This window comes from Palaemon carinicauda, chromosome 10, assembly GCF_036898095.1.
Source record: "Palaemon carinicauda isolate YSFRI2023 chromosome 10, ASM3689809v2, whole genome shotgun sequence".
NCBI lineage: Eukaryota > Metazoa > Arthropoda > Malacostraca > Decapoda > Palaemonidae > Palaemon > Palaemon carinicauda.
This window is the reverse complement of record NC_090734.1, coordinates 15,283,095-15,310,924: the sequence shown is the minus strand read 5'-3', so window position 1 is coordinate 15,310,924 and position 27,830 is coordinate 15,283,095. Positions and strand designations below refer to the sequence as shown.

At 41.4% G+C, this 27,830-nt stretch overlaps 2 protein-coding genes across 5 annotated transcripts in view; one reads left to right on the top strand and one right to left on the bottom strand.

The window, feature by feature from the left end:
• The window catches only part of RYBP (ring and YY1 binding protein), a 41,861-nt gene extending 19,788 nt beyond the window's left edge, over positions 1–22,073 (top strand). For all 4 annotated transcript variants that reach the window (XM_068381516.1, XM_068381515.1, XM_068381512.1 and 1 more), the window contains exons 2-4: positions 7,868–7,987; positions 16,806–16,931; positions 18,315–22,073. In XM_068381516.1, the coding sequence (XP_068237617.1) occupies positions 7,899–7,987; positions 16,806–16,931; positions 18,315–18,555 (456 nt within the window). In that variant the 5' untranslated portion in view covers positions 7,868–7,898 and the 3' untranslated portion in view covers positions 18,556–22,073. The remainder of the gene's footprint in view (positions 1–7,867; positions 7,988–16,805; positions 16,932–18,314) is intronic.
• A 478-nt stretch (positions 22,074–22,551) lies between these two features.
• Positions 22,552–27,830, bottom strand: part of LOC137648598 (beta-lactamase-like protein 2 homolog) — an 83,217-nt gene continuing 77,938 nt past the window's right edge. Inside the window, exon 6 of the mRNA XM_068381511.1 lies at positions 22,552–24,256. Within this exon, the coding sequence (XP_068237612.1) occupies positions 24,125–24,256 (132 nt within the window). The 3' untranslated portion in view covers positions 22,552–24,124. The remainder of the gene's footprint in view (positions 24,257–27,830) is intronic.

The window sequence follows — 27,830 nt, the reverse complement described above, 5'->3', positions numbered from 1 at the left end:
CTTCCCGTGTACTGGATGCATAATCAAAAAGCATGGATTACGAAGATGCTGACCTCCAACTGGTTCCATCAGTGTTTTATCCCGCAAGTCAGCAAATATCTCGTAGAGAAGGGCTTGCCATTCAAGATCCTTCTTATGGATAACGCTGGTGGACACGCAACTGACCTGTCGCATGAGGGCATTCAGGTTGAGTTCCTGCCACTCAACACCACGTCATTAATTCAACCGATGGACCAGGGGGTTATCAGGGCGTTCAAGGCCCTCTACACGAAGAACACCTTGGCGGACCTCGTTGCGTGTGTGGATGCTGCCCAAGATGATGAGGATGAAGATTTTAACTTGAAGGCGTACTGGCGGCAGTACACCATAGCCACGTGCCTGCAGAATATTCAGAAGGCACTTCAAGAGATGAAACCTGCAACCGTGAATGCGAGCTGGAAGAAGTTGTGGCCCGATATTGTTTACGACGACAAGGGATTTACTCCGTCGGAAATCCAACACTCTGCAATACGCAAATCTGTGCAGTTGGCTGCCATAATTGGAGGTGACGGGTTTGGCGACATGACGACTGAAGACATCGACGAGTTGTTGGACTGCCATTCCCAGCCCCTAACTGACGCAGACCTCGAAGACCTGACGAAATCGGCAAGCGAAGAAGAGAGTGAAACTCAGGAAGAGACCTAAGAAAATGTCGAAGAAACGGGCTTAACATTAGAACGGCTTGCCAAGGCCTGCAACCATGCGAAGGAGTTGAAAGAAATGTTGCAAGAGTGGGATGAGGATATGGTTCGCTCGATGCAATTCTGCAACAAGATCGATGAAGACATGACTCCCTACAAAATGCTCTTGGATCGAAAAAAGAAGCAGCGGCAACAACTTCCGATCACAATGTTCTTCCAGTCTCGCAAAAAAGAGCCAGTTCCTCCTGCTAGTACGCCTTCGGAAGAAATTGAAGAAGTTTCCCAGGAAGAAGTTGAAGAGGTGTCCCAGGAAAAGACACCTCCGTCTGAAGAGACGTAAAATACTACCTGGCTGCACAGTAGAACACATCATCAGCTTCATCATCATCATTTCTACTGTGCAGCAAATTCATTGCCATCATCATTCAAGTTTTTCTTCAACTTCTTTCGTGGTGAGTACAGTAACAATCTTTATTTTTTACTTTAATATTCTTACTGTACATTCTAAAACTGTATTTGTGCCTGTTTTATAGTTTAGTACTGTACGTACTGTATGCATTAAGTTAAAGGGAAGGTTTTAAAAGTCTACATGTTGTAACCTATCATATTTTTTTTGTTTAAAATTTACATTTACGTACGTAAAACAATCTCTCTCTCTCTCTCTCTCTCTCTCTCTCTCTCTCTCTCTCTCTCTCTCTCTCTCTCTCTCTCTCTCTCTCTCTCTCGTAAATTGTTTTCCTGCTTTGCTACGTACAATACTGTATGTGCTGTACAGTACTGTATGATTTTATATAGATACGGTAAATTATATTTGTAAGGTAACATATTTTGTAAATGCTTTCACTGTAAATACTGTACTGTATCATTATTTATCACTATCATCATGCGCGTTAAATGCCTTGTTTGTTCTGAGCGTGGTTGTTTACTGAGCGTACAGTAAGTTTAGGGTGCTGTAGTACATGCATTAAGTGTTCTGTACATTAAAGGGTGGTTTGTTAACAGTACTACGTACAAGGGAAGGTTTTAAAAGTCCGAATATACATGTTGAATAAATAGGTAAATATGATGTCACTACTTCGCGGATTTTCACCTATCGCGCCCGCGTCTGGAGCCTATCTACCGCGATAAACGAGGGTTCACTGTATTTTGATTATAAAATAAATTTTTGAATATACTTACCCGGTGAATATATAAATTAAAGGCCCCCCCTTCCTCCCCGATAGAGACCCAGCGGGATGAGAAGAACTGGAGCTGTTTACATGTATATGCGGTATCTGGCCGATAGTTGGCGCTGGTGGGCACACCCGCAACCTTCATAGCGATCGCTCGCGAGTTTTTGTGTTTTTCTGTCGAGCCGCCGGAGACGTCAGCTATTATATATTCACCGGGTAAGTATATTCAAAAATTTATTTTATAATCAAAATATCATTTTTCAACTAAGATTAGTCTTTTCAATACAGTACTGTACCTTATATTTCTGTGCATAAGATGGCCTTAAGGTAAGACAAGGTTGAAAATTAGTGCAAATTTGTTGAAATTTTGGTCATCTCTTTTATAAGATGACTGGTGAATAACAAAACCATCATTGTATAGGGTAGCTTTTGCTGTATACTTATAAATCCAAAATAGATTAAATAAAGTCAATTTTATATGCTTTTGGTAAACACACCACCTAGAACCGAAACCATTGCTTAGTTTATGTTCTATCGCCAATCATGACGAACGCATTACCATACCTGTGTATCAGTTACCTTTTGCAGAAACAGACATCTTGCCAAGTCATTTAATAGTTTTATTAATGTTGTCCTTTGAAACTTAAATAATAGCAATTCTATATTTTGTTATTCTTAAAAACACTGCTTAAAACAGAAAACTTTGTTGTATTTGTTTCATCGCCGATCATAATGAACTAACGAGCATATTCACACATGCAAGGGCTAACTTAGTGACACTAAGAGCTTTTAGTAAAGATGCTGATATTACAAATATTTTACTTGCCATATTTTACTTGGTAGTAAGTTGGCCAGGGCACCAGCCATTTGATCCTTCTCTCTGGTTTCTTCTGTAAAGAGATCAGAACACAAGACTCTGCCATTGTGATTGCTCATTCTTCATTAGTATAAGGCAGCAATTGTTTAGAAAAATGATAGACACTATGAGTGGGGAGGCTGGGGAGTCTGCCGAGTGTGTTCCCTTGATGAAAATTCCGTTATTGCAGTTTTTTTTTCTTCTACAAAACTTCCAGTGTATTGTGGCAGAAGGAGCTCAGTCAATACTAGTTGCCCAGGCTATGACTTCTCTGTGAAGTAAAAATGATCGGCAAGGGGAAGGAGAGTTCATCCTTTATCTTCTCTACCAGTCTCCTCTCCCTTCTCCATTCCCTTTGTTGAAGATGAAAAAGAAGATTGTCGACCTTTTTCTGAAAGTTCCTGAAAATTTTTAGCGATCTTTCTTCTCCTCCAAAATTGTAATGATTGCTACCTTTGGGAGGGAGCGATATTACTCAACTGCCACCTGTTGCTTTTGGGGTCAGTCAAGTGAACTTTAGGTAGTGTTATAGATATCGATGTTTTAGGAGAAGTAGGTTTGCAGCTCTACGTGGACCGAACATCAGCACCGTAGGCCATGGGAGTGTATGCGGCCATCTCTCTTGTTCTTATTGCTATATGGAGGAGTAGTCCTTAGCCAGGTTTGCTATTTGTGCCATACAGAACTTTCCTCCCAACTGTACCTCCGAGTTCAGGGAGCGGTTGTGAGCCTGGTATTACAGCCGCTGCTGTTTCATGAATTTCAATTGAACTGACCTAACAGGACTGATCTCCAGCCATTCACAGGAGGCCGATAGAGTTATCGTTCACGCTGCCTTTATCATGCCTATACGGAGCTCGTACATTTGTTGGTAGCGTTGGGGTCAGTAGGCAATTAAGATCTTGATTTGGTTTGACAGCACCACTGTTTCATCAGTTGCAGGTGAAAGGGCCAATTTTGTACCAATCCATCACTGTATGATAATCTGATATTGATACTGTACTATTTACCCTATTCCTCCTGCCTATATGGATTGTATCCAATGGAGCTCGCGCTCGCCAACCGGTACCTGACGGAGCTCACACACATCAACTGGTACCTGACTGGTCAGGTAGCTTTGGGGTTATAGCTACAGCTATTCTCCTTTGACCCCTATGGAGTTTTATCATGACCAGCACCTTTGTTTTAATCTAACTTTTCTACAGCACTAACAACTCCGCACTACTTTGTTCTGTGATTTCAGCCAGCTGAGGGAGTGCACAGTTTTTAGCATGTTCCTGTAGCTCTCAGGGTTTTTCTTACAGTTCTGTTTATTTTTTCCTCGGCGCTAGTGACGCTGTACTTTTTTGTTCGTCTAAATCAGCTAACATAGAGTTCGAAGTCGGATGTTCCTGTTCCTTTGCGGCAGTTGCTGACCATCGCGCTGATGACGGCCTATCCCGTACGCGGGTATCGGTTCTCTCCGGGGCAGTTGCTGACGAGAACTCTTATTGGACTTCTTCGGGTAACCCCTTCTGAGAGAACCCAGAAACAAACTTTGGCTATGTTTCTCAGGCAACACTCGATGTTGGCCTTCAATTTTAGCTAGAGCTCATTGAGGGGAAGCAGTGTGTGTTGCTCAGAGGTTTGCCTCCAGGTGCTGGAACTTTCCGTTCTGAGGGAGAGTCCCTCCACCAGCCATTGTTCGAGAATCAAACTGCTTGCGGGAGAGTTGCCGACAATGGCACCAGGTGTTGGTTACCTTTCCCGTCCACGGGAGCGATTTCCTTCACCTGTTCGGTGTCCCCTGTGGGGGATTCCAATGGCGGAATCTTGTCTCGTCCAGCAGACTTGTCTCTTCCAGGCAGACTCTTCTCTCCCGGGGGCAGACTCTTCTTTCTCGGGCAGACTCTACTCTTCTCTCCCGGGGAGTCTCTTTTCTCCCGGCCAGACTCTTTTCTCCCGGCCAGACTCTTTTCTCCCGGCCAGACTCTTTTCTCCCAGCCAGACTTTTCTCCCAGCCACATTCTTCTCTCCCAGCCAGACTCTTCTCTCCCAGCCAGACTTTTCTTCCTGCCAGACTCTCTTCTCCCTGCCAGACTCTCTTCTCCCTGCCAGACTCTTTTCTCCCAGCCAGACTCTTCTCTCCCAGCCAGACTTTTCTTCCTGCCAGACTCTTTTCTCCCTGCCAGACTCTTTTCTCCCTGCCAGACTCTTCTCTCCCAGCCAGACTTTTCTTCCTGCCAGACTCTTCTCTCCCAGCCAGACTTTTCTTCCTGCCAGACTCTTTTCTTCCAGCCAGACTCTTCTCAACCAAGAGACTTAACTCTCCAAGTTGACTCGTCTTGTCTAGCGGACAACTTGCCCAGTCCTGCTGCAGCTACGCTGTCGGCTCATGATCGCCCGCGATCGTCCATCGGCTCGCAATCGCTGACAATCGCCATCAGCTTGGGCTTATCACTCGCCAACTCGTGATCCTCACTTTCCAACTCTTTGAGCGTCACTCGCAAGTTCGTGATTGCAGTTTGCCAGCTCTTGACCATCACTCGCCAGACACCAGATCGTGGTCATCACTCGTCAGCTTCTGATCGCCGTTCACCAGCTTGTGATCGTCACTTGCCTGGTCGTCTCTCGCCAGCTCTTGATTGCCACTCATCAGCTCCCTTCTGGGTTGTTGCTGTCCCAGGTAACCTAAGACCAGCTCAGTTCCAATCTTCTGCCCAGCACTTCCCTTCCTCTGGTAGTGACCATTATTCAGTGTCACACTACCCAGCTTGGTATGTACTTTTTCTCCGCCTTTGACTAACTGCTCTTCTGGCTTGTGGGTAGATTCACCGACGACCACCTTAGAATCTCTGAAGCCTTGTGCCCTGGTATGTTTTTCTGACTTCATTCGGTGTAGAACTTCTCTCATGAGGATCGCAAATCTCTTCGTCGGCCATCCTCTCTACATGCTGCTCTCTACTCTTCTCAGGGAGACTCTCCTGCTTCTCTTTTAGTCTTGTGCAAAGTGTTCTACCAATCTGCGATCGCTTTAGTCTCTTAGCGATTTCCCTCATCCAGACAACTCGGAACTTCTACCTTCAGGTTTTCTACAAATGGTACTACTGTGGTAGGACTTACCACGACATGCACTTGAAGGAGTTTAGCAGACACTCCCATTTTGGAACTTTATTCTGCACTCACCCACACTCCTGTCTGGGAACTTAATACTGCACTCACCCACACTTCTGTCTGGGAACTTAATACTGCATTTACCACTGGGAACTTAACGTTTTACCAAAAGTACATTGGTGTTGGTTTCCCGATGCATTCATCTTCTTTTAATATTTGATTCTCGACCCCTGTAGTTTCAAGCAAATGTTAGAAGAGCCTGTGTATGTGGTCGACAACCTTTTCATCGGCTCTCCAGTCTCTTCAACGTTCTCGAACGTTCGCCCCAGTGGGCTGACATGCCGTGGGCCTTAGGGATTAGGTCGCCTCTTCTGCACCCTGTCCTCCCTTTTGGTCGCTTGTGGTTACTGTATATGGTTACCTTACAAGTCGACATCTTCATCTTTTGTGAAGATTTTCGTTAGTTGTGCATGCGCTCTCACCCATACGCCGCCACCAGGTAGGTAGAACATAGTTTTACACAGTGGTTGCCACAATAGAAGTCTTCCAACCTCCTGCCTGCCTCCTTTCTCCTGTAATTCAGAACAAATCTTAAGAAACATAATCCTTTGGGATTATTTGCTTCTCCCAATCTTGACAAGTTTGAGAACTGGTCGGATCTCTAGGATCTTTTTCTTGCCCTTCTGAGCTCTCCCTCAGCTTGAGGTCACCCAGCCGGTGATAGGATTTAGAGGTCAGAGGCCCCCTCGCTACTCCTGTGTTAGTATCAAGGATCGGTGTCCGGTAACCTCCAGCTCTTGAACAGCTTAGTCGAGTTGAACAGTTATTTTTTTTTTCCTTTCAGGTTTTACGAGAAAAGAGGTTCTCGTAAAACCCTTCGAGTGACCGAGATTAACGTCAAGGACAGAGGATCCATAACTTAAAGAGCAGGCATCCTTCTTATCTCTCCCACCTTTTGAGGTGCGATGAAAGTTTCTCTCATTAATCTACACAAATCCTAACACCTGGACTCCGATGTTACGTCATCCTTGCAGGACTACATGTTGCATCAAGTATCTCCGAGTTTCTACAAGCAGTCCCTTCCTATAGAAGTCTTCAGTGCCATCCTCTTCTCCTGGAAAAGGTTTGGTTCTACAAACTCTTCGGCCAGGAGACGGCTTTATGGTCAACACCTTGGGTACTCTGTAAAGCTGGTCTTCGCTGTCTGCAGGCAAAACTATTTCCTTGTGTAACCTGGTATAGAGAGATACTGTACTGTATACTTGTTATGTCCCCATACTCCTTGGTGAGGTGGGATTGAGTAATGTCTGTGGTTAATTCAAAGATTCCTATGTTTCTGAGAATTCTTACCTAGACTAGGCACACTGCTAGTCTCTCACAATCACACAGATTGCTCAGGTAGCTAAGTGTGCTTTGCATGGATTTTGAGCGAGGTGTCAGGGTTTCTCCGATGCATGGGAGCACGTACGGCAAAACCCCCGGTCAAATACCAGCCAGTTAGTTCTGACTTCAGTCTCTATAAATAACAAAATATTTAGTGTCATAACAAATGACGAAATTGAAAGTGATCTGTATTTTTCCTAACGATACAAACCTGTAGCTACAGTACCAATACAAATTGGCCCACAACCTATCCCCCGATAAATCCTGCCTGCAATAAAAAATGACAAGACAATACAGGTGTGGTGTGTGAGTTGGGTAGCCAGCTACCCCTCCTAACCCCCCTTAATTAGCAGTAGGGTAGTTACACCTCGCTAGAAGTCTTATGGCTAATCTTCAAGCTTCGCTAAAAGTATAATTCCTATAAATAGCTACAGGTTTGTATCATTAGGAAAAATACAAATTATTTCCAAATTTTCTATGTCGGGCTTCACTGAAAACTTACGTCTATTAAAAGACACTGGTTTTTATATTTAGAAAAATACAAATTGATTTTAATTATTTTTTCTGTTTAATAATTCAAGGTTGTCAGGTGGACTGTAAGCATAATGTAGGTACTATAGTGAAAGGTATTTGTTCTTATAATTCTGTCAGCCTTCATAATTATTTTTTCTATTTCACCACAGAAGAGTAAAGAGGGGAAACAAGGAAGAAAACATGTGGGATTGTAGCGTATGCACGTACAGGAACTCTCCAGAGGCCTTCAAGTGTCTCATGTGTGATGTCCGAAAGGGTACCTCAACGAGGTATGTATTCAATTGTTAGGGTTGTAGAATTATAAAATGAAAGTGTTGATATTTTAGTTATAGTCTTTTTATTAGTCTTCCATTCCCTCTTAGTAGCGATAGCTTCAGAAGGCGGTATCTATTCATGTTTAGCCATGATGTCTACGCTAGGGGTGAGGACTAACCTGCTCCAGCCTTCTTACACAAGGTAGTAAGCCGACACAATCTTTCATACTCTGATGCTTTTGTATTAACCAGACATAGTTGCTGAATTTTGCCACTGAGTACATACAGTGAATAAAGACTGATCCCTATCCACAAATTTTAAGAATCTTCAAAGATGGTTAGTAAGTCAGATGGTAATAGTTCAGATTTTCAAAAATTCAAAAGTTTCACCCTGCCATTCATCAGGTGGGGGATGGCTTAGAAATTGGCTTTATCATTGACGTGTGACATTTAGTGTTCCCATTAGTACTTCCGACATTTTGAACGGGCGTAATGAATTTTATGGTACTGTATTATATGATACTCGTTATGTACAGTAAGGGGTTGAGTGTAAAGAAAATGATGTTAGTATTGGTGGTATTGTAAAGAAGTAGCCCATTGTTAGGGTAGAAATTTGATTTTGAAGGGTAAAAGAGAGTAGAAGGTTGGGGAAGAGGGGTGTAATTTTCATGCAGTAAATACTGTAGATTGGTTTTCGAAAGGTAGTCTTCGTACAGTATGTAGATTAAATTTTCCAACATTTGGAGCATGAGTTAATTATATATGCAGTAATAAAAAATGACATTTGTTTTGGCATCAAATACAAGCTTTTCTGCTCTTTACTTTGAAGATGTATTTCGGCGACAGCTGAAGCTAGCTGTAAAAGATTTAGCGAGCTGGTACTTACCTCTGCTAGTTAGGGTGGGCGGTAGGGTGCCGAGTAGACCAACCACCCCGCTCACACATGCAGTAGCTAACACAAGCCACTTTTTATTTTGGTTCAAAAGAGAACGGACGTTGTCAGTTCTCTGTTTGACATTAAACAACCATGATAAAAAAACCAACTGGCTAGAAATTTGAACTTTCCCTTTCTCATGTATAAAAGAATGTGTGCATTCTTTAAGAATATGGATTTGTCCAGGCAGGGAAGGGCGCCGTTGCAGCACCTTCATGTCTGTATTGGAGACAGATCCACGTGTGCTTTGTCTTGCGTGAAGAAGGCACGCCAGTACGCAGGAGTCTCCATGTAACGTTTGTAAGGAGTGGCCTCCTTTCCAGTGCCAGTGATTTAGTAGATGCAGGATAAAGGCAAAGAGGGATTCTTCAGGTTTATCCTTAAAGTCAAAGAAACCTTGTCATTTTACTCTTGCAGCCCAATCCTGTCACTCAGACTTTGCCCGATACGTCTCCTCTGGGGATCAAGAGTGGAGACGCCTTGACTCTACGGTTTCCTTAGAGAAGCAGCTTGGACTTCCTCCACAGGGGAGTCTCTTCGCTTATGCAGTACGTCAACTAGTGCCCTCGGGGCTACCAGGCCCTTGTTGTAAGGAATGCCTTCTGAAGGTTATCCGACGAGGGGCACAAGGTGGGGGTGTGGCTCCCTTATCCAGGGTCTCTGAAGATCATTCCCATAGACTCACCAGCGGTATTGCACGAAAGCAGTCGCTTGTATCTGTAGCCGGAGTAACCTCAGAGCCTACCCCTCCTGGTTTAGTTTCAGGTGACTAACATCAGTGTCTGCTGAATACCTTTCAGAGTATTCTGTTGTTTGCGGGAATTCCTCAAGGTGTATGCCTACCTTTCCACTCGTGGGATAGATACGCTTCACTTGCATTGTGGGACCGTCTTTCCGTTTGCGAGATGATCAGCCCACATTAGGAATAGGTGTCGATCATCCTTCCCGCACATGGGAAAAGGAGACGTTCACCCAAATGGTCACCACCTAGACATTTTCTGAAACGTGTCCGATATTCATCAGTACCCCGTCCAAGCTCTTTGGAGCGTAGCTGTTCGGAACCAGACGATGAGGGAGTTATGCGGAAATTTACAGCCTCACCCCTGCTGTCATGTTCATAGGATAAATTGAAACGCTTCTCGTGTTGATAGGCCAAACTCCACCTTTGAGCCTAGGACTACTTCTACTTAGGGAATAGAATCCACTGTGTTGCCTCGGGTTTGACAACCTTCTCCCTCTCTGCGCAACATGACATCATTTTGCGCAAGAGAACGGGAGGTTAGAAACACTTCCTTGTAGGGGAAATAAGGGGTATGTCTGATTTCCTTCAAAGTGTCTTGGCTGAAGAACTAAACAGCTTAGAACAGGATGACGCGCCTATTGTGTTAGCGCATAACCTCTCACCCAGAGTGATTAGTTTAGAGCACGCTACCATCTACTCACGCACCCTCATGGGGAGTTCAGCACGTGGACACAACTATGTGACAAACCCATCTCTCGCCACCCGAGGACAGACAGGAGCGTGCATACGACCATGCGCCATTCTCACCCAACAACAGTTGAGAGAGTTCAGCACCCATTCAAACCTATGCGCCTAACCCAACACTCACCAACTTTAGAGGATATTCAGCGTGCTCACTACAAGCTATTTAATAGGTAGTAGGTTGGCCAGGGAACCAGCCACCTGTTGAGATACTCCCGCTAGAGAGTTATTGGGTCCTTTGACTGGCCAGACAGTACTACAATGGATCCCTCTCTCTGGTTATGGGACATTTTTGCTTTGTTTACACATACACCAAATAGTGTGGCCTATTTCCACACACCCCTATGTCCTCATACATCTGACGACACAGATTACCAAATAATTTTTCTTCAAGGGGTTAGCTACGGCACTGTAATTGTTCAGTGGCTTCTTTCTTCTTGGTAATGATAGAAGAGACTCTACCTATGGTACGCAGCTCTTCTAGGCGAAAAAACACTCCAAAATCAAATCATTATTCTCTAATCCTGGGTAGTGTCATAGCCTCTGTACCATGACCTTCCACTGTCTTGGGATAGAGTTCTCTTACTTGATGGTACACTTGGGTACACTATTCTATCCTAATTCTCTTCCTCTTGTTTTTGAGTTTTTATAGTTTGTACAAGAAATCTTTTTTGATGTTTTTACTGTTCTTAAAATATATTTGTTCCAACACAGGAACTTACCTTGAACTACTTTCATTGGAGTTACCTGGAACCTCCTCTCAATCGACCAGAGTTTTGTGTAGTTTACCCTACTCCCGTTTTCTGTAATGGTAGGCCTAGGCGGAAGGATACGTGCCTTGAGGGCAATGCCAAGGCAGGCCATATGTGAGCTTGGGTCGCGACCTTCAGTAAGTTCTCTGGTCGCGTCGTGATATCATCTTGACGCTCCTCATATCTCAGTGCGACCCTTTGTGTTGTGTACCGCGTGTGTGTCCATGTGTCCCGTTGTGCTCTCCCTTGTGCTTCGCGCTTTAACTTGTGTTCCCTTGTGCTTTCCTTGTGTTCTCTTTCTTTTTCCGCTACGTTCCTGTGTCTGGCGGTATTGAGTTAGTGTGTGATGGAGCATACCCGCCGTTGTCCTGGGCCTAGGGCCGGGAAGTCGTGTAGCGCGTTTTTATCGAAGCCCGATGTGGACCCGCATACCCTTTGTTCCTCGTGTAGGAGTAAAGCGTGCTCTCCTTTAGACACGTGTCCCGAATGTGTTATGTGGACCGAGGTTCAGTGGGTTAAGTTCAGGACCAAGAAAAAGAAGTCTTCGAAGCGATCTCCCTGGAAGGCAAGTTTGTCTTCTCCTGCAACATCGGCTGGTGAAAGGTCGGATAGTTCCTTCTTCTTCCCCTACCCAGAGTAGGGGACGAGGTAAGTCGGTTAAGGGGAAGAAGTCAGGGCTTCTTCCCCAGGAAGGTCTTGATTCTGGGGTGTCTGTTTCTGTTCAGGCATGTGAGGGGCCTGAGGGTATGTTTAGTGGGGGTCCGCGGGACGTTGCTCTTATGCAAGGGGAGCACGTCTCGGCGGGGAACCCCATGTGGAATAAACATGTTCCTTTTTCTTCCCCAGAGTCTTGGGTGGATGTTTCAGGCGCCCCAGAGAGAGAAGTTTCCCCACAGGAGGATCCCCTTGGATGGAGTCTACCGAGGACGCCGTGTAGGTCGCCTTTGAGGGTGGAAGAAGGTCTGAGCTCCTTTTTTCCGTTCGTGGATCACCCGTCTGCGCCCCCAACACCTTCGTCGGCGGTTCCCGAGCTGTTTTTACAACCTTAGACTTCAGGTTCTCAACAGGTGTTAAGCAAGGCTCCACCCGTACCTCGGTCTCGTTATGGAGAGGGGTCGGACTCGTCTGCAGCCGGTTCTTCTTTGTCGTCGGAGGAGGAAGTTCGGAGGAGACATAGGCGGAAGAGAGACAGATCCAGGAGAAGACGATCTCTCTCTAGGTCTCCATCGAGGTCTTGGTCTAACAGGAGGATGTCTCGTTCCCCGCGGAGGAAGAGCAGGAGGAGTGCCTCCCCAAAGGAGCAAGAACAGTGGGTCCTAGTTCCCCGCAGTAAGCTTAAAGACCTTACTACGGTCACGGGCACTGCGGTCAGGTTTTAATGGCACATTACTACTCTTGTAGTTTATTTCCTTATTTCCTTTCCTCACTGGGCTATTTTTCTCTGTTGGATCCTTGGGCTTATAGCATCCTGCTTTTCCCAGTAGGGTTGTAGCTTAGTAATAGTAATGATAATAACAACAGTAACACCACCCTCAGCAATTCGGGACTTGTTTATAGCACACAATTACAGAGACCAGCGCAAATCTCCCTATTCAAAACATCCTAAGCTAGCTTTGTCTTCTTAGTTTGAGGAAGCAGCAACTAACATATGGGCCTTGGCTTCCTATGCAAAAGAGACATCTTGCGCAGACACTTGAGTTGCCGGCAGATGCGCAAGCTTCCACATCTGCATAATTGTCTCATCAGCGCTCTCCCTGTGTGTGGTTGCCTCGTCATCTGGGCGCACCTGCGCAGTGCTTGCCATACGTGCACGCTTTTCTTTTAGATCATCCTGGTGAGCACTCAAAGAGGAAACAAGGTATAACATAAAAAATAGTCACCTTTTCGAACGATAGTTCCTGGTTTCAAGACCTTGTCCAGGCAAAACGAGCCGTCTCAGCATCAGCTCAAGCTCCCCCGGTAGCACCTAGAAGAACTTCTAGGGTTGTGGTAGCCTGGTGTTAGCGTCCTTGCCTGGTTCGAGTCCTGCTCAACCTCACCATCCTTGTCTAAGGAGAGCCTATAGGTCTATCTGGTGAGTCGTCAGCAGCCATCACCTGACCCTACTTGGTCCTAACTTGGGTGGAGAGGAGGTCTGGGCACTGATCATATGTATATATGGTCAGTCTCTAGGGTAATGTCACTGTTCATCGCCTTTGCCATTCATGAACTTACTTTAAACCTTCAAACCTCTGGAAGTCCAGAGTTCCTCGGTATTGAGTTCTTTTCCATCTGGCCTTCTGTCCCTCTCCCCCGCAGAGGTCTTCCAGATATGATCAGTATCTGCATTTCAAGGCCTCTGACATCAGCCAAGATCCTCCCTGGGAGAGATTATGCATCATCCCGATCAAGCCTCGGAAGAAAAGACTAGATTAATGAGCGGATACGCCTGTCAGCAACTCGGTACATCCAAGAACCAGTAGGGGGTCAAGGTCTCCGAGTGAGATCTCTTTGACAGGGAATTATAAGTTGGTCCCAGAAGAGCTTGATCCTGTAGTTCTGAGTTCTTCAACCCCAAAAGGGCCTCTTCCACCTCCTGCTCTTCCCAGGGACACAAGACCAACAGGAGTGAGGAAAGACACCCCCTCACTTCTCGCGACTTCACCATCCACCGTAGGATGCCAAGCCGATCCTCGAGAACTGGACTTCAAACAAGGGCCAATGGACCTAGGAGGAACCTTTTGCAGGTTACAGACCACCTCTAACCTATCTCCCTCATGGAACAAGGAGCCTCTCTTTTAAGATAGGAGTTATTGTGCAAGTTTAGGATGAGATGTAAGAATATCTAGCTGTTTTTCCTCTTTCCTTTCCCCTTTCTTGGGGTGCAGTGGTCGTGCCATTATTTACTGGATCACACGTTTGATTCAAGTAAGCCTCTCAACCAAGCAATTAATCTATATTTTTGTTTAGAAGTATCTCCCCCATCTTCTTTGCGAGGTGCAAACCAATTTCTTGTAAGTGACCCTACATTTCAGACATCATATCCTTTCATTGATATAGATTCTAGTCTAACACCTGGAATGTCTTTTTCCCAGGTTGGTAAGAGTCATGGCTTTGGCTTCTTTTACGGGTTAAAGTGCCTTGACATATCAGGAGTTAAACCAGCCAATTTGGTTAAAGGGACTTCTTCCCTCCCAAGGATAAGTCCCCTACTAAAGGACGAAGGATTGCATTTGTTTAGGAACAAATCACAACTTTAGATTCATTTATACCGTATTTTTCCGAACTGTTTGAACCTATGTCCTTTAAGTTACACTTCCTGCCTTGAGGTGAAGGCCAAAGTGGCCTACCAGCCACCCAGTAGTAACTACCACCACCTTATTATATATTTTAACAGCAGAGTTTCTGCTTTAATTAAAATACTTGTATTAATAAACTGTGGTGTGAATACTGTATTTGGAAAAGAATTATGATGTTTGAATCATGGACTGTGAATGTTTAGAGAAATTTATGAAATGTGTGAGTTTCTTTTATGATTCTGTTGTAATTCAAACTTCTTAATCTATTTAGACCAAGTTCTAAGATTATTTGCGATATATGTGTAAACTACATCATTACTCGCAATTTCTTGGCAAAAAGATAAATTACATTATACATACATACATACACCAAGGCACTTCCCCCAATTTTGGGGGGTAGCCGACATCAACAAAGAAACTAAAACAAAAAGGGGACCTCTACTCTCTACGTTCCTCCCAGCCTAACAAGGGACTCAACAGAGTTCAGCTGGTACTGCTAGGGTGTCACAGCCCACCCTCCCACATTATCCACCACAGATGAAGCTTCATAATGCTGAATCCCCTACTGCTTCTACCTCCGCGGTCATCTAAGGCATCGGAGGCAGCAGCAGGGCCTACCGGAACTGCGTCACAATCGCTCGCCATTCATTCCTATTTCTAGCACGCTCTCTTGCCTCGCTCACATCTATCTTCTTATCACCCAGAGCTTCCTTCACTCCATCCATCCACCCAAACCTTGGCCTTCCTCTCGTACTTCTCCCATCAACTCTTGCATTCATCACCTTCTTTAGCAGACATCCATTTTCCATTCTCTCAACATGGCCAAACCACCTCAACACATTCATATCCACTCTAGCCGCTAACTCATTTCTTACACCCGTTCTCACCCTCACCACTTCGTTCCTAACCCTATCTACTCGAGATACACCAGCCATACTCCTTAGACACTTCATCTCAAACACATTCAATTTTTGTCTCTCCATCACTTTCATTCCCCACAACTCCGATCCATACATCACAGTTGGTACAATCACTTTCTCATATAGAACTCTCTTTACATTCATGCCCAACCCTCTATTTTTTACTACTCCCTTAACTGCCCCCAACACTTTGCAACCTTCATTGACTCTCTGACGTACATCTGCTTCCACTCCACCATTTGCTGCAACAGCAGACCCCAAGTACTTGAACTGACCCACCTCCTCAAGTAACTCTCCATTCAACGTGACATTCAACCTTGCACCACCTTCCCTTCTCGTACATCTCATAACCTTACTCTTACCCACATTAACTCTCAACTTCCTTCTCTCACACACCCTTCCAAATTCTGTCACTAATCGTTCAAGCTTCTCTTCTGTGTCTGCAACCAGTACAGTATCATCCACAACCAAAAACTGATTTACCTCCCATTCATGGTCATTCTCGTCTACCAGTTTTAATCCTCGTCCAAGCACTCGAGCATTCACCTCTCTCACCACTCCATCAACATACAAGTTAAACAACCACGGCGACATCACACATCCCTGTCTCAGCCCCACTCTCACCGAAACCAATCACTCACTTCATTTCCTAACCTAACACATGCTTTACTACCTTTGTAGAAACTTTTCACTGCTTGCAACAACCTTCCACCAACTCCATATAACCTCATCACATTCCACATTGCTTCCCTATCAACTCCATCATACGCTTTCTCCAGATCCATAAACGCAACATACACCTCCTTACCTTTTGCTAAATATTTCTCGCATATCTGCCTAACTGTAAAAATCTGATTCATACAACCCCTACCTCTTCTAAAACCACCCTGTATTTCTAAGATTGCATTCTCTGTTTTATCCTTGATCCTATTAATCATTACTCTACCATACACTTTTCCAATTATGCTTAACAAACTAATACCTCTTGAATTACAACACTCATGCACATCTCCCTTACCCTTATATAGTGGTACAATACATGCACAAACCCAATCTACTGGTACCATTGACAACACAAAACACATATTAAACAATCTCACCAACCATTCAAGTACAGTCACACCCCCCTCCTTCAACATCTCAGCTCTCACACCATCCATACCAGATGCTTTTCCTACTCTTGTTTCATCTAGTGCTCTCCTCACTTCATCTATTGTAATCTCTCTCTCATTCTCATTATAAAAAGATATTAATTGAATCTTTTGTAATGTTAAGCTTTTTTTTATATTAGATTTTCATAATGAAAACCATAAATCATAAGTACACATTTTCCTTCATGAATCATACAGGTTATTTTTCTTGCAGTATCTTCACAATGGAAAATTATTGAAATAAAAGGCTTGTTAGCTATTACATTATAAGTTAAACCTTAATGCAACAATAGCTTATTTCTTTCTTGCTTTCAGAAAACCAAGGCTCAACGCAGAATTGGTTGCTGCACAAGTGGCGCAGGTCGTACCACCGAAAGTAAAGAAATCCGAGAGGAAAGACAGAGAAAGAAAAGGCGAAGGCAGAACGTTACAGAAAGGCCGGTTAGTACAGCGTTGTCCTTCTTGTGAACAAATTTATAAAATTGCATTTCAGTAAATGTATTAATCAATGTGATTAGATAGGATTTTCCTGCACGTTAAAATACCAAGGTTTTTTTATAACTGGAAATTTGCTAAATTAGCGTACTGTAATGTCATCATGATGACATTTCAGTGACCTTAGATGTCAGGATGCCAGAAAATCTCAAATCAATTAAGTAATCATGAACATAAGTCTGTAAGGAGACATCTTTATTTTTGTTAAGAGCAACATGTCGTTGGTAAATTTTGTTTTCAATATTGCTGTGTATATATTAATAGGCTGAGTTTGTGAAAGCATGGTTATTACTATCACTTTTATGAGATAAATTAAACTACAGGCTGCGAATCGTGTGACCTTGCTCAACATGAAAATATGGGCACACAATTTAACCCTTATAATCAAGCCTAAAAGAAAACATTAACTTTATCAAATAGGGGCGAGTTATAGGAATTGAGCTGTAATCAATAAGAAATGAGCTTCCACACTGGCATTTTACAAACAACTCAAGAGGTAGGTTATCAGTAGTCTTTAAAAAAATAACGTTTGGATCTATAATTCCATAATCAGGTTCTAGTTGAAGATTCTTAGTTTCACAAGACCTAAAAAGTCAATTAGTTTAACATTAAGACAACAAGAAAAAAACCTAATGTGTTTTACATCACTAAACTCTTATGGTAAGAGTATCAATGGATTTCTACTTAGGAAGGATGGTAGGTATCTTATTACTTAGAGTCTTAGACCATAAGTCATACAAAGTTTTTGCTTACATACAAATTTTAAGAGATTGATGATAATTTTAAGTGTACTGGATTCCCCCTTGTTGTAATACAGTTTACCCTTGTGTGGGGCTAGGGCTGTCAGTGCACCTTGCACGGTGTACTATTGCCATTACTTCACGTCTTTGCAGCATCTTTATTCTCCCCCTCTCTTGCTGCATTCAAGTTTTAACTGTATGTGTTCCCTTCATTCAAGTTTTCTTCCAAGTTGCTATCCAACCTCTCAACTTTAACTCCTACAACTTGTGGTTTTTCCCCTCAGTTGCAAGTTAGCTTTGAGTGCCCTTCCCAGACCCAGCCCATATAACCCTCTTTCATATATCCAATCCAAATTTGTATACTGTTAGTTAACTGTGTTTGATTATTCACTTTTACGAGAATAATTCTAGCTCTTTCACACCTTACTAAAATCACTGCATGATACAAAAACTATCAAATAAACATTTTGGAACCTTCTAGAGATTAGTGTTTTGTTATGAAATATAAGTTTATTTTACATTCTTTGATTAAACAGCCTTTATGAGTGGAAGGGGAAATTTCATTGCTTAGGAAACCTTAATTTTTCAGACCTCGGTTGAAGAATATTGATAGAAGTACCGCTCAACATAATGCCGTCACTGTCAACAACGTTACCGTAATCATCACAGAGTACCAGCCAAAGCAGCGTAAAACATCCTCTGGAAATAGCTCGGCAACTACAAATGGGGATACATCCCAGATCATGTCCTCTTCAGAAGCGGGCTCCATCTCGGATGCTTCTACAGATACCCGGAATGGGGACATAACTACGGAGTCCCGAAGTTCGTAGGTCTTTGAAAAAGGTTATCCCCAATTTGAATCCCAGTGGGGATATTTGTGGGGCATTGTCTCATATGACAAGTTGATACTTGTACCAAGAATGCCATGGAGAAAGAACTATAGTATGTACGTCAGCAGTAATGCGTGAAAAGGTGGAAATGCAGCGGGCTGTGAATTATTGGATGGAAAGTGAATAAGTTTTATAAACACTTTGATAGTGCATAATGATTGAAGCAGTTAGAAGTTGGACTCTTGTTAAATAAAACTTTCTCTACATGGCAGTGAAAGAGGGGGCAAGTGTGAGTGAGAGACACTGATTCTAATGAAAACTGGTTCAGTTACCCAGCATTAGTTAGTAAGATTGGTTAACCTCAAAGGTAATCTTTTATATATTTTTTTCCTGTAAAATAGCTGCCATGACTTTATTATGGAGACTTTCAAAGTTAGTGAGGTAGAAAAATGATTTTTAGTATTCTAAATCTACCAAAAGCATGTTGCACACAATACAAGGCACAAGATTACTGGAAGTTCTTTCTAGAAAGTTTTTAATATATTTTAAAATTTTTATCTTTCACCGATAAGCTGCTTCAATGCAGTATTTTAGTACTATGATATAAAATTTTACCAGTATGGGAAAATGAGTGCATGGTGCATCATTTCTATATTACAGTATTCAACATAAATCTCATATTTTCGAACGGATCGTTATTACAATGTACAAATCCATCATGTTGCCTTGTTAGGGTTTTTCTGGAATTCACCGTTTCTGAAGTACCCCCCCGATTTGTTTATGGTTTTAGTTATACAGTATAATTCTTGCCTGTATATTTTATTTTTTGAAGAGTAGTGAGTTCCATCACCTCTTTATTGAAAACATTGCCATGAGACATTTCTGTACATTAGTTCAACTTTGGACAAAGTCCTTAGATGTACATTTATATCAAGACTGCCCTGTAGTTAGTGTATGCGTGTGTCGTGTGACAGTAAATGATAGGGAAATGAAAGGTTTGATACATTTTTGCTAATTAATTATGTACAGTAACATATGAATAATAGATTGAAGAATACATCTATAGAAATAGGTTTTTTTTTTTTCTTTATTTTTTTTCTTTTTTTTTTTGTAAAATAGCCATGAGGTTTCTGTAAAATGGTGAAGAGGAGGCTATTTGTATTCTGCCCCCAATTTATTTTTTAGCCAAAAGAAATTTTCACCATGTTGATTTGATATCAGACATGCCATTTCATGGGGGTATAAGGAGCCTATAATGAAGTATATAGTGATGCAGTACTGTTAAGAACTAGGATAAAATTGATTTTTTATTATTTTTGTCACTTATTAAAGATCCTTAAAAGACTGTGACTGGAAATGCCAATAAATTTTTTTTTTATGAAATAATTGTTGATTTTATATGTAGGTAAAGTACTGTAGTTATCAAATCTGCACTGTTGGAATATAGTCTAGAAGCAGTAATAGTTGTTAAATTTGAAGGCTGGAAACTGCTCACAGTACTATTAGTTCATTAAAAATACTTAACCAGACTTCATTGTCTCAAGAGTCAGAAGGATCAATTTGTAATATACAGTCAAGTCATTTGTTAAATTTTTTTATCAGTAATTAAAAAAAAAAAAAAAAAAACTTAAAATTCCCACTCATCAATATTCAACCTTTCATTTACTGATGTACACAAAACTGTTTTCATTCAACACACTTAATTTTAGCCACTTTAGTAAAAAGAAAAAAAGTATTCTAAGAAAAAGTGCCTCTGAATACTGGTATCTTAAATTTTATCTTCCTTCCTTATACATTGCCAAATACATACTTGTAGAAATTACAATTATAACTACTAATGCTATAACCATTTCTCATAATTACAGAGAAAATTTCACAAAACAGTGGTTCTAAGAAATGTTAACTGCAGCGAAATGTTTTGATTGTGAGCAATCTCCTTGTATTTATTTCCTGTGTGTAGTTAAAATTAATTTAAGAGAACACTGCCAAAGAAAACATAATCAATATCAGCTCCGGGAGTGAATTGAGGTTGGAGGTGTCGGGGAAAATAGTGTAAATAAATTTAACTGCAACTTTGGTAACAGCTATCCCAGAACCCTTTTAATCGACTATTCTTTTTATATTTGGGATAGACAAGTCTTTCCATAAGACCTGTTACCCCTCAGAAGTGAACCATTTTAGTCATCAAGGTGAGTTTGCTAATGAAGGATTTAGCTCATATTACCTTGAATATTATTTTGTGTTGGTTGCTGTTAAGGGGGGAGGGGGGAATGATAAGAAAGTATGTGGTCTTGTCATTATTTTGTTTAAACATAAACAGGCTGTTCGGTGCTTAGTACTTGATACTGGTTAGGATTAAAGTGTAATTTCTAACCAGTCCTTTTAAGGAACCAAATCCCTTGTAGTAAAATGCATTAGTAATCTTAAATCCTGCTTTTGTATTTTATGATTTTTATATTCCTGACAACCAATTTTCCCAGGGAAGTTGTATATTTTTCTTATCTCTTTGATTTATACTTGTTTTTCAGTGCTAGTTTTTTTTTGTTGTTTTTGACTTCATGCCTTGACTGTGTGGAAAGTGATTGAAGATTTTTATTTATTATTTTTACTGTTGAAGTTTAAAATTTTTGTTATGCTTTCTTTTTGTACAAATATCATGTAAAAATAAACCTCCAATGATTTGACGTATAGTACTGCCTTTGTCATAATGCAGTATTAAAACTTGTGTCAAGCAAGTTATTGCCATGCACAGCTGTTTTACAAGAGCCTCGTAGTAATATAAGCCTTCGGTACTCCAGTGAGATCACTCAAGACATAAAGTATTAAGATTGTGTAGTTTAGTATTAGGTTACTGTAACTGGGTGTGAAATTTATTGTCCTGAAATATTTTGGAAGTTGATCGAATCAAAAACTTGGAAAATATCCCCTTACTCGGGATTTTATATAATCTTGTGATTGATATTAAGTGGATATAATGCAGCTTGTTTATCAGGTAATTTTTGGAATGGCTAAAAGTACAAGATGGTTTTTACTCTCATTTTACTGTACAGATGTAGTTCCCATGTAGTGTAGCTGTTGCAAGACTTTGTAAATGCCAGATAGTAATGTTTGGTATGATGTATTCTTGAATGGCTTGGTTATTCCAAAAGGAAACTTCTGTACAATGGAAGGACCTGTACAACTATGTTTATATAGGTGATGTAGACAGTACAAGTTATGGAATATATTGTTAAATTTTGTAAACAATAGTTTGAGGATGAAATTGTTTATGCAAAGTCAAATATACATTATAAATTTCTAATTGTAGATATTCTTTAAGGAGATTATAATATTTAAAAATCTGATATTCTTTATCAAGGATTCTTGTACAGACCCTGGAATTTATGTGGTGCGGTAATTCATTCGAATTTTCTTGCCTGATACAAGATCAGTGTTACCTGTGACCAATAACAAAGAGTATGCTAAGCACTTCGGTGGACATGATTGAAGCTTATGTTGAAACTATACTTTACTTTGAATTGTGTGTTTTATTAACTTACTATACTGTAAGGTAGTTTTGTAAAACGGGCCTCATTTTGACTCCCCTTTGTATTTAGGTGTGTTTAAAGGCATGTTTTAATTGAAACCTGTTTGGAATTCATACAGGAAAGGTTTTTGATGTTTCACAGAAATGATTAAGTTTGGTTTGAAAATAGTCCAAGTACTATCCAAGGTTTCTCAGCATACTGACATTACTATTAACGCTAATGATAAATTATAAAAGTAATGTATTCAGAAATTCATCACTTGTGAAAATATGGAATTTTGTGAAAGCCATACAAATTTATGAACTGTAAAAATGTGAAGTAAACAAAGTTTTGAACAAAATACTTTTGAAATTATATTTTTTTACTAATGTAAAAATTACACTCTGCTTGTAGCATATGTGGAAATAAGTCTTCAGAATATCAAAACTACAATGACTCGATTTTAAAAAGGTACGTAATGAAAGAATCATTTAAGGATTGTAAGAAAATACTTTATATCACTAAAAACACACTTTACCAACATTCATTTGTAATTTCTATTCTCTACTTGATATTAATTGGTAAAAGCTTCTTCCTTGAAATATTTTTATGCTCGTTTCACCTAAATCAACTACCTGATTTTATTTGTACTTAATCTTTTGCCAACAGTGCTTCAAAATTCTGAATCTTGGTCAGGGTTAAACTTCCTTTAAAACGTTTTCTTTTTTTTCTTTTGATGTAGAAGATACAAGAAATAAGTTTGAAAGGTAAAACTATAAATGTTCAAACAATTTGGAAAAACCTTGGAACAGCACAACCTAAAAAAATAATAAAAAATACCATCAACAATAAGAATAAAATATTTCAAGTAGTTTACAAATTATTCCTAAAAAGACTTAACAGTCTGTCATGGCAATTTTGCTTAAACAATTCTACTAGATAAAACACGTTCTACACTTAAAGTTTGCTAGGAATTTTATAATTTCTCGAGTCAAAAATTATACATCCAATATACCCCATACAACTCTACCCTTTTTCTGTCTCAACTACTTGGGATACATCCACACAACCGGGCAATGCCCATTCCACATGAGGAGAAAATACAGTGATTTGCTTGTAATTCTCCTTCTTTAAAACTGTTACCAGTTAAAACAGTCCAAGGCAAGCAAACGTCTGACTTTAGGCAACCATCCAGTGCCCCAATAACAGACGCTTCAATGGTTTGCATGTGGTGACGTCATCTACACTTGATCGCCACTCGTGCTACAAAATTGGTAACTGTCTGACTGCCGTGCATTTGCCCTCTCTTGTGGAACAGACTTTACCTGAGCATAAAGGGGAGCTGCAATGATTATAGTCAGAAATGAGGACGCAACATGCAGACAACCTTGCTTGTGTCTCGTGTTTCAACAGGAACACTTGCAGAGGCAACATTTTATTTTATGACATAGCTGTTATTTCTTTTGATTTCTTGCATAAAATGTTATCGTCACTGTTATAATAAGATTTCACCATTTTTACTCTATTTTAATCTTGATGTTCACAAAGTTATGGGACTGAACTGAAATGGAACAAACTAACTTCTGAGCGAAATATTTGACGAGTAGAAAATGTGAATGTAGGTAATAAGTGTTCAACTTTCGCCAGTAAACAAGTAAATAAGACCATGGGACTAAGCTAGATATGGTAGCATTGCCTGTAGGCAGATCCCTGCATTGGGTTTTTCTATTTCTGATGTCATGACCACTCATCCCTAATTCCTGTCATGGTCTGGTAACGACGACAGCCCGGTCATGTGGATGCACTTTTAGCAGGACATTTCAACCAAATATTCATAAATCTATATACAACATAAGTCAATTTGACCCAAATTTTAGTAACATTACAGTGGTCGACTTTGCACTGCAAATGTCTAGCCTCCAAGTGGAACAGTTAATGAGTCTTAGTTCTCAAATTTGAACCAAATAGAATCCCAGCTAGACTAATATCATAGTGGACAAGAATAACTAACCATGAGTTTAACAATGGTATTATCCCACAAGATGTAAAGGATTACTATCAATTCAGAGCTGGTCTTTCCTAGCCCTGAGGCACCATGTATTGTTTTCTCTATAAACTAAACCATCTTTCAGGAGCTTTTCTAGATGGTGATTGACATTAACCTCCGCAGCAGGATGTAGAATTTCTGGAGTTTCCTGCAATAGTTCAGAACTACAGTAAAAGAAACAGTAAATAAATTCAATAATACAGAGATATTTCTAGGGAACTTTAATTTTGACGAGTTTATTCTGCCACATGTAGAAATGGTAATAACCCATCTGGAAAGGAATCTAAGAAAAATAATTTTGTGATATTAAAGCCTTTGTACATTATGAAGAAAAATAATAACTTATTGCAAATTAAGGTGCAACTGTTTTCTAAAGGGGGGGGGGGGAATTATTGTTGGCAAATACTGCAAATGTGCACAAACAGCTACTGTACTAAACCAATTTTGTAGTAAGATACTATATTATTGGGCAACAAAAGAGATGTGAAAAGGTTCTATGACTTGCCAAAGTTATTACCATTAACTGCCAGATTCTCCATAATTTACCAGAGGACTAAGCCTCTTGAAATTAAAGAAAAGAAAATTTCTAGGTTTAGGATAAAAATCAATTTACAGTAATATTCTTATGCGGATAGAAACTTCTGAGTCATTTAAATGGGTTACACTTTGTCTGGTCGTAGGAAATGAGACTATCAAAAGAAAAATGTTTGATTGCATCATAATACAATTGTTAGCCAACCCAAGTGCATGGGGTATGACACGCTTTACTACCCTTCTGGTCATCACGTTAAGTGGACGTATCTTATCCTCTCCAAGATTTAGACATTTTAATTCACCATGCACACCTTTATAGTGTTTGTTCCTTGTGTGTTTCTTCATTCACTGTCACTTGCATTACTATCATATGAGAGTTATGAGTATGCTAATAAGCCTAATAGGCATTCATATCCTAGTTATGATGGGCATCACTGAGACACCTTCATGAGTCGGGTAGATGTTGATCCGTATACTAATTGCCCCTCTTGCTGTGACGAGATTTTCAGTGGAATCACCATGCAAATATTGTAGGGAGTGGCCGTCCCCCCTATTGGGAGAGATATTCTTGTTGCAAGAAATGAACTAAGCATGGTTGCTCTTCTTCATCTTCCAGCAATGGTAAGAAACAAGTTTGATTTTGCTGTGAAGGTTATCCCCACACCTGATCCTTCGTGCAAGGAACGGGCTAGGGTACCAGACACTGATGACAACGGTAATAATTTTGTTAATATGACCCTGTGTTGATAATGCGCAGTATGATTTTGAGCCAATACTTGAAGCGGATCCTTCGGCTACGGTCGTTACTCTCCTCGAGTCGGATCCAATCTCAGTCCCTGATTATCCTATTGGGAATAGATATCCCTCATCTCCCACGAGTGTTTTGAGTCGTGAACCTTATATGGCTGATTATCCACAGAAGATCTTTCAGCTCTTGGAAGTATCTCCAATCCCAGCATTGAAAGTCTCCACATTTGTATCCACGGAAACCTAGAGTTGAGCCTGCCATTCCACCTGGTACAGAGGCAACCTTGTTGGAAGACCCTTATTACTAGTCTCTAGCTCATAACCATGAGCCAGGCTTGCCTCATACAACCAGGGGTCCTCGGCATCGATCACTTCTAAAAGAGTTGCCCGGGCTCGTTCCAGGACTCTTCATCTTTATTAATGACGGTGGTGAAACCGCTTCTGTTAAGATCACACCTCAAGACTTGGGAATGCCAAGCTGCTCAAAACAACTACTGTACCTTCTTCTAAGCCTACTAGTGCTAAGTAGTCGAGTGTGACAAACCCTCATTAATTCTCCAAGTACTGTCTATTCATGGTTCAGCCAGGCCAAACGTTTACCTTAACAAGTCTGTACGCGCCGCTTCCCTACGCACAATGACGTCAACCCATGCACCGCCATTCCAATGCATGAAGAAATTCATCCACGGGTTGGTCAGGCCAAGTCCACATGAGTTGTCATGCCCACTCGTGATGACATCACTCTATGGGCTGTGCTATTTTGACGCATGAGGAAATTCCTCCACAAAGCATCCATGTTAATGTGCACCATGAGCTTGCTACTAATTATTAAGCCTGTTAACGAACGGCACACCCTACAGGATGTGCTACATCGACACATTTTAAAGTTCCCCTAGAATTTTATAAACAGGCTAGACCTCATGATCCTAAAGCCACGAGTTACGCAAGTAACAAACTCATTGCTTTACCCGAACAACCACACACTAGTTCCTTGCATAATGTTTGAAGTGTTTCAAACATTACACTTTCTTTGGGACAGCGACAATATCATCTTTCAGACAAATCTTTTCAGGTACTGGGAGTGAAAAAGGTGCAGGAAGCTTTCCCCCTTTTCCCATCTTTCCAAGGCCCATCCCCACATGGATATGTCTGTGAACAGCAGCACTTCAAGAGGAGAGGGAATGAATGGAGTTCCCCTGATGAGGTTCTCATCGTTCAGCCGCCAGGCTAGATCATCCCATACCTTTGTTCCAACGGAACCTAATGGTACAGGGAATCGCTGGTTCCTGACAAGGAAACCATTTTGTGTGATAACATAGTAAACCTATGAGGGTCATTGACAGATTCTTGGTGATCTGGTCTTGTTGAGCATGGTTCTCATCAGACATAACGGGGAAAAGGGATAAACATCAATGTTGTTCCACCAATATTGGAATGCATCTTACCAGAGAGCTTGAAAATCCAGGACTAGAGAGCAGTAGACGTCGCAAACAGATCCATAATCGGGAAACCTCAAAGAGTCAGGACTTACTACCAGATGATTCAAAGACCACTTGGAGCCAACGATCTGAGTCGCTCTGCTCAGATTGTCCGCAACTATATACCGCTTGCCCGGAATGGAGTGGGCTGATTGGGACACCTTAGCATCTCCACTACTAGATGACACAGGGGCTGTGAAAAGGTATCGCTTTATCTGTTTACAGAGGCCAGAACTGTGGTGTTGTCACTCATCAACACCACAGAGTGATCAGCCAAGAATTGATGGAACTGCTGTAAGGCTAGAAAAGCTGCCCTCATCTCTAAGAGATTCATATGCTGGTACCTTTCGGACTCTGACCAGAGCCAGGAGGCCCTGTGGTACAGTATGTGGGCCCGCCATCCTTCTATCGACGCATCTGAAAAGAGCATCGATTCTGGTGGAGGAATGAGGTCTACCCCTATGTGGAGATTCTCATCTGCCACCCACCATCTGAGGTCCGTCCGCTGCTTGGGTCCCATGGGGACCTGCATATCTGGACAGTCCTTGTGCTGAACCCACCCGGATTTTAGCCACCACTAAAGAGATCGAATTTGGAGGCAGCCGTTGAGAACTAGACGGACCAGGGAGGACTTTCTGCAGGCTGGTGTCAATGATCATTCCCAGGTATACCAGGCTTTGAGAAGGAAGCAGGGATGACTTCTTTAGATCTTGGCAAAATGCGAGAAGTGTTTTGATACTGAAAAATGGTTGCCACTGAGTCTGCTAGGATCAGCAAGTCATCCAGGTATCTTGGGAGACAGATGCAATCCTGTGGGCCTGGGCTAACACCATGGTGAAAACCCTCATGAAGACCTGAGGTGCTGTTGAAAGACTGAAGCACAGCACCTTCAACTGGTATTGCCTGTTGTTGTGTATGATCCTTAGATACTTGTTGATGACAGATGGACTGAACTGAGTTTGT